Genomic DNA, 7,500 nt, shown 5'->3' with positions numbered 1-7,500 from the left:
AACAAAGTGGCTGGCAGCCATCCAAACTTCTTCCCTAACCTTTCACTTGCATTATCCTCCATTGATAGGGGCTTACCCACATTACATACACACTGGCATGGGGGTTGCTATTTTAAACCATTAGACATTAGGAATGAGACTGAATGAAGGACCTAAATTTGGTCTTTCCTACTGAATAGGTGGTGGTCTGGAAGAATGTTCGTATGTACCTCATAGTTGTATTGTGTGCGTGTGTGTGTGCGTGTGCGTGTGCGTGTACGTGTGTGTGTGTGCGCGCGCTATTAACTACCCCATTTCTTTGGACATGTATTTACTCCGTAACTCCTAAGCCGAATGCTTTGAAGCTTCCTGTTTATCAAAGCCATCATTGCATGTGATTTAGTCACCATTACTGCACTGCTTTGAAATTGCTCTGCGGATGTATGAAGCTGTTGCAGAAGCTGTTGTGTGTGTGTGTGTGTGTGTGTGTGTGTGTGTGTGTGTGTGTGTGTGTGTGTGTGTGTGTGTGTGTGTGTGTGTGTGTGTGTGTGTGTGTGTGTGTGTGTGTGTGTGTGTGTGTGCGTGTGTGCATGTGTGCGTGTGTGAGCATGTGTGTGGGTGTGTGCGTGTCTGGGTGTGTGTGTGTGTTTGTGTATTTGTGTGTGTGTGTCTGTGTGTCCTCACATACAGTGTACGCCTGTCTGTCTGTCTGTCTGTCTGTCTGTCTGTTTGTCTGTCTGTACGTCTGTACGTCATATCTATGTTTTAATCCTCTGTGTGTATGAAATTTGTATGCACTGTGCTGTACAGTATGTGTGGGTGACACAGATAGCGTGTTCAAAGCAGGCTCCAAGTGTGCCAGTGTGCTTGTGTAAGATATGGGGCATGAATATGATGTGTGCATGTACGTATGTGTCCATGTCCTGTATATGTAGAGAGAATGTAGGTCAAAAAGACATTGTAGGCATACCACTCAAAGCAATGCACTAATGTACGTCACATCCCTGTGTGTCAAATTAACATGGCAGCTTCATAATTATACCCCAGCAGTGAACCCATAATTGCTCTTTGTTGATATTTGTGACATAGTTAAGAAAGTGTTATTTCCGCATTCAACTTTTTGAAAACATGCCGCTGGCACCTATGCAAGAATGAGTCATTTGAGTTGACATGGAAAAACAACTGAAGTGAATAGAATTGTGTTACTCTCATCAGTCTTCTCACTGTTGTTAGTCAGTGATCTTGTTAGCGCTTCAGTTAAGTAGTCCACCAATGGAGACTGCACAGCTGATTTTTTTTTTTTTTTTTAAAACAACGTCCCCTTTGCTTATCATCTGAATATCATCTTAATCAAAGCAAACCCCAGCAGCAGCATCTGTGAATAGTCTGTTTTACCATCTCTACCCTACACAGTCAAAACACAATTTTTTCAATGTCAATGTTTTTGTTTGTTTCAACTCGATATTGACTTGAAAACATCTCATTTGTTTTTGACTAAATCTCTTGATTTCTCTGTGTTAGGAAAGTATAAATAAAAGTTTCACTGCTATAGCACCTCCAGCTTAAGGGCCCGTCATACCCGGGTATTTTGATATACAAAGACCTTTCCCTTCTTTTGTGCCTTTTGTTTACACATGAACAGAGTTTTTCCTCTGAAAACAAATTTTACTTGAACACTTTTAAAACGCTGGTTTAAGGTAGTATATGAACAGAGAAAAACTTAGACTTGAATGGCAGATTTGCTGATGGCGTGAACGAAGATATTTTGGTAAATGCAGTTAAGAAAAATATTTGTATATCAACATATCGGGGTATGTATAAATGACACCTAAAGCTACAATATGATTCTCACTTCACAGGTGTTTTTGTCAGTAGATCTATGCATTCAATCAGAATGAAAATTAGGATCCAGGATCATTTGTTGCATACCTCTCTAGTGACTACTGAATTTCATCCAAAACAGGGTCTTTTGCTTTCATATACATCTCAATCCTCTTTTATATTCCTCTACATGTTGCTGTTCTGCTGCTCTTTAGTGTTCATTCGAATGGATGTGATTAATGAGGAAAGGAGTCGAGGCTGCCAGACTCTTATAACATAATCATTCACACAAGGTTGTTTTTGAAGGCCCACCACACACTGTTCTCTTTTCCCTCTAATTGCCCTCCTTTATCTCTGTGTTTTTGGAAGTGGTTGAGGTAATTGTGTTTGCTTCAATCACACAGACAGACACACAAAAGGGAGCAACACAATAGATAGAGAGTTATGCCCACATAATCAAGCAGTCTAACATCTCAGGAGGGGGTTGATCTCAGTCTCCACTTCCTTTTGTTGTGCGTCTTGATCGAGCTCATTTATCTCTGTCCAATTACGAAAGTGTTTGTGTGTGTTTGTGTGTTTTTGTATGTGTGTGTGTGGGTGTGTGTGTGTGTGCGTGCATTCATGCATGCGTGTGTGTGTTGTGTTTAGGTCTAATTAGGGAGTATGTCTTAGTGTCAGAGACTTGCATGTTCACATCCCACTCTTCCCTTGCCATACACCTCCATCCATGGCTGAAGTGCCCTCAAGCAAGGAACTGAACCGCACTTTAACCCAGTGACTGTAACCGATACCCTGTACCTAAATAACTTCAAGTTGCTTAGAGTCAACCAAGTGTAATGTAATGTAATGGAATGGAATGGAATATGATGTGTTGAATAGATTCCATTTTGTTGGTCAGGTTCTGGACTCAGACCCGGTGGACCAGACGCAGGAGGTGGAGGAGGATCTGGACCTGCTGTACGACAGCCTGGAGGTGTACAACCAGAGCGACAGCGGCCCGGAGATGGAGGACAACGACAGTGTCATGAGCACGCCCAAACCCAAACTCAAGTAGGAACACACGCACGCATGCACGCACACACACCTGCAAACTCGCATACAGGCACAAATGCAAACTCACGCATGCACGCACGCACGCACGCACACACACACACACACACAGAGTCACACACACTCCGTTACCTGTGCCGCCATCATTGGCAGAACTCTTCCTTTCATCAGCTTATCGTTGTAGGGCTACACTTTTTTGGAAATGAGCTGTCACTCAATGTGCCAGCTGTGTCACGAGATGTCAGCAGTGTCTTTAGATGTCAGCGGTGTGTTTTGGCCCTGTTGTAAGGTTTCCCCAAGGGAGCTCATAGTATAGAATAAGGTAAAGCGAGGACAGACTGAGCAAAAAAAAGCGAATTTCTTCAAAAACTTGGGCTGACGTAATAGGGCTATTTTGCAGCTGTGAAATATGCCTTCTCCAGAGGAGCCCGCCCAGACAAAATCCAATTTTGTGCTCAATTTAAGATCTCAAAATAGTCAATTTTCATCCTTAATCTCATCTCTATTGAATCCCTTTCACGCAGTGTGTCTTGCCGATAGAGGGATGGGCGACATCTCATTTATTTATGTCGAGGAGACACATTGTCTGGCAGGAAATTATACCGTGGTCCTGCATGTGTCCTCCTCACCATGTCTAACCTGCCTGACCTTTCACACATACTCAGTCTTTTGACTCATTCAGAAGTTGTTTTTAGATTTTTTTGTGTGGATTTTATGCCTTCATTGAGGTAGAATGGTAGGGAGGAAGAGGAAATTAGGATTGGTATAATTGGTAAATGACCTCAGGTCGGATTCGAACCTGCATCCCCAAATTTAAGCTATGATTGAGCCACGGCACCCCTGGTGTGAAATGTAAAAAAGAAAAAAAAAATGTTTAAAAACTTTTTATGCCTTTATTTGAGATAAAGTTTTTGGACAGTTTGAGAGTGTGGCAGGAAATGAGTGAGGAGAGAGAGATGGGGAAGGATCGGCATAGATACGTACTTCAGGCGGGAATCAAACTCAGGTTGGCGGTGTAATGGTACGACGTCTTAGCTCATAGATAGAGCCACCGCGCACAGAAGATTTTTGATACATTTTAAATGCAGTGCTGCTTACCATGGGGATGAAGGACAGAGACACAGAGACAGATGCTAGAAGAGCCTCCCTGGCTTAATTAGGTGACGTCATCAGAGAACTCGGAACAGTCCAAGGACACACTATGAGCATTAATGAATTCAACACATTCATCAAACGAGAAACGTCCCGGTAGGTCTATGCTTGGCATTGGATAAAACAGAATTAGCTGGAACATCCGCTCCTTTATTCCGTACATGTGAAAGTTTTACAAAGAGAGACATCCAAATGAGCCTACAGTATGTGTAGACTTCTCTAGGCTCTCTTTTTTGAATGTAGAAGAAAAGTAAACAGCGTCAAGTACCAAAGCATTACATTGTACAGTAAATTGTAAAAATATTACAATATTCCCACTCATAACTAATACTCTCCTGCATCCACAAGCATTGCCAAAATTCACTCCAACAAGGCATCTAAGCCCACATTGTTCCAGTGACTACTGTATACCTATAGCCCCTGTACGTATATAACCTTATACACAGTAAAAAAGTTCAACACTTAGAGAGTACTCTGGAACCAAATACACTGAAGTTAAATACGCTCTCTAAGTGTTGAATTAACACCACAATGTTACTGTGTACTGGGCGTGAAAATTGCTTTGAATAAGTGTAACATAAGAGATGTAAACAAGTAAGTACCAATACCGACTCTCTTCTCTGCTGTGTTGCCTCCCCAGGCCGTTCTTCGAGGGCATGTCTCACTCCAGTTCCCAGACAGAGATCGGCAGCCTGCACAGCCACAAGAGCCAGCCCCGAGACAGAGACAGAGACCGAGACAGAGACCGAGACAGAGACAGAGACAGAGACAGAGAACGCAGCTGCATCGTGAGTTTAACACAACCTCACATCACCTCCTTTATATTTTGGGGTCCTGATGTTGCGTACACAGACACACAGACACACACATACACGCACGCGCGCACACACGCACACACACACACACACACACACACACACACACACACACACACACACACACACACACACACACACACACACACACACACACACACACACACACACACACACACACACACACACACACACACACACACACACACACACACACACACACACACACACTTGCCTTCCATTCACTAAATCACCCAGGCAGGAGACTTAATTATGAATTGTGAAATGGTTCTTCACTACATAGGCTGGACTGACTGTGGTGTAAGTGTATTGGAATACCCAGTATTATATATATTATATTAGACATTATATTATATTATATTATTACATATTATATTAACACATTATTTACACACAGGGTACTATTTCATGCGCGTGTGCAAATAGTATCAATCTGTCTTGCATACTGCTAAAGGTTTATGAATGAATCATTTATAGGCCTTAATTTCCCTCTTTAACTCTTAACCCTACTCCATTGGATTATAAATATAATGTGTGTGTGTGGGGTCTTGAGTAAGCTGTGATCATAGAAAGTCTTGCCCAGAATCCTCACTTCACCTCAGGTACTTGCTTTCATCACCACAGACCCCTTGGACTGAAGACACACACACACACACACACACACACACACACACGCACACGCACACGCACACGCACACACACACACACACACACACACACACACACACACACACACACACACACACACACACACACACACACACACACACACACACACACACACACACACACGCACACACACACATTTTAAACACTTGGTCTTTAGCAGCAGTCCTCCTTGTCCCCCCATGCATTTCTGCAGTTACTTCACTGCCCGCCCGTTGCGTTCTTCTGTTAAGTACTCCCGGTTTCCAGGCACTCAGAAGGAAAACACAGCCGCGCGGCCATGGCAAGACTCAAGACTTTGACTCAGTCTCGAGGCTATTTCGGGAGTTTCTAGAGTTTCTGCAGTGCGATGAGTGTGGTGCGCTGCAAAGCACAGCAAGGCTAGAGGAAGGCAGTGGCCCAAGTGTATGTCAACAAAAATAAATTGTGAATTTAAATAAACGTCAGAAGTGTTTTTGAAATGTGGTCTCCGTTGCCCAAGGCAGATTGTGTCCCTAGGGGGCATAGAGAGAGAAAGAGAGCCCAGGGGGCAGAGAGGGAGAGAGAGAGAGAGAGAGAGAGAGAGAGAGAGAGGGGCAGAGAGAGAGAGAGGTGGGCAGTGGTAGTGGTGGGGACTTGTCCTCTCTGTAGTGTCCATGTAATTGCAGCACGCTCCTAAACCCTCCTCTGGGGGCTCCTCTGGCCGATGGCCACCAGTGTTGCCAGATTGGGCGGTTGCTTGAGATGGCCGTGTGCGGGTAAAAATGGGAAAAATTAGGCATTTGGTGGGTTTTTCTTCAGTTTTATACCTATAGAAATCAATGTAATTTGTTGAAATTGGGCGGAATTTAGCACATTTAGCACGGAAGTGACAATGCTAACACTTAACTTAGGTTACTTGCAGATGCTTGAGATGGCTGTTTGAGGGTTGGCTATTTGGCGGGTTTTTCTTCAGTTTTATACCTATAGAAATCAATGTAATTTGTTGAAATTGGGCGGAATTTAGCACATTTAGCACGGAAGTGACAATGCTAACACTTAACTTAGGTTACTTGCAGATATACGCTCTGAATGCTAACGGCTCTGTTAAAGTGAGTGAGTGAGTGAGTGAGTGAGTGAGTGAGTGAGTGAGTGAGTGAGTGAGTGAGTGAGTGAGTGAGTGAGTGAGTGAGTGAGTGAGTGAGTGAGTGAGTGAGTGAGTGAGTGAGGGAGTGAGTGAGGGAGTGAAAGGAGACTTAGGCAGTGAGTACACAAGTACAGTAGATGAGTGAGTGGGTGAGTGACTAAATGAGTAAGTGCGACCAAGCATTCAGTGCTCTTGACCTCTGCTTGCGAACACCGGACCACAGGTCATGTTCGTGTAATATAATCCCGCACTAACTTTCCCAGTGAGAGCAGACTGAGTGCAGTAACATAGTGTAAGGTTGTACTACCCATGGACCCATCATTTCACACCAGCCAATTGTGTTGTTAAGTAGGAAGCTCACTTTACTGGAGATGCGGATAATGACATATTTGCTACGTTTACATGAGACATTTAATTAATTAACTCAATTTAATTCTGAATGAAGCTTAATTCCGCTTTGAAAACGTCATGTAAACACTTTTTTATTCGGAATTAAATGAAAGTTCAAAGTAAATTCGAGTGAACTGTTTAATTCTGAATTATTAATTCAGAATTAAAACCGTCATGTAAACGTAGTGAGTGATGACATCCAATTTGAATTCAGCTTTGCATTCGGTAATTCTCTGCAAGCTCTGATCTCAGATTTGGCGTTCAATCTTGCAATTACCTGGCCCAACCCCTGCCGTTGAACCATGGAAAAATCCATTTTACGTGTTTACTTACACTTATTTCCATAATTTATGCAAGTGCGTATGTGAGCAAAGCAAGCAGTTCTGTTTGTGTTTGTGCACCCTGTGTTTGTGTGTGTGATGTAGGGGGTGAGGAAAGGGCCATGAAGATGATGTTTCACCTGCCTACCCCCCTTCCCAAGGGCTAGCCCAATCCTGGGGG

At 43.3% G+C, this 7,500-nt stretch overlaps 1 protein-coding gene across 3 annotated transcripts in view; it reads left to right on the top strand.

The window, feature by feature from the left end:
- zmp:0000000755 (phosphofurin acidic cluster sorting protein 2) overlaps positions 1-7,500 on the top strand; it is a 130,213-nt gene that overhangs the window by 92,506 nt on the left and 30,207 nt on the right. For all 3 annotated transcript variants that reach the window (XM_063191725.1, XM_063191726.1, XM_063191724.1), the window contains exons 9-10: positions 2,699-2,850; positions 4,643-4,790. In XM_063191725.1, coding sequence (XP_063047795.1) covers positions 2,699-2,850; positions 4,643-4,790 — 300 coding nt within the window. The remainder of the gene's footprint in view (positions 1-2,698; positions 2,851-4,642; positions 4,791-7,500) is intronic.

This window comes from Engraulis encrasicolus, chromosome 24 (assembly GCF_034702125.1).
Source record: "Engraulis encrasicolus isolate BLACKSEA-1 chromosome 24, IST_EnEncr_1.0, whole genome shotgun sequence".
Taxonomy (NCBI): Eukaryota; Metazoa; Chordata; class Actinopteri; order Clupeiformes; family Engraulidae; genus Engraulis; species Engraulis encrasicolus.
This window is presented reverse-complemented; position numbering and strand designations above follow the sequence as displayed.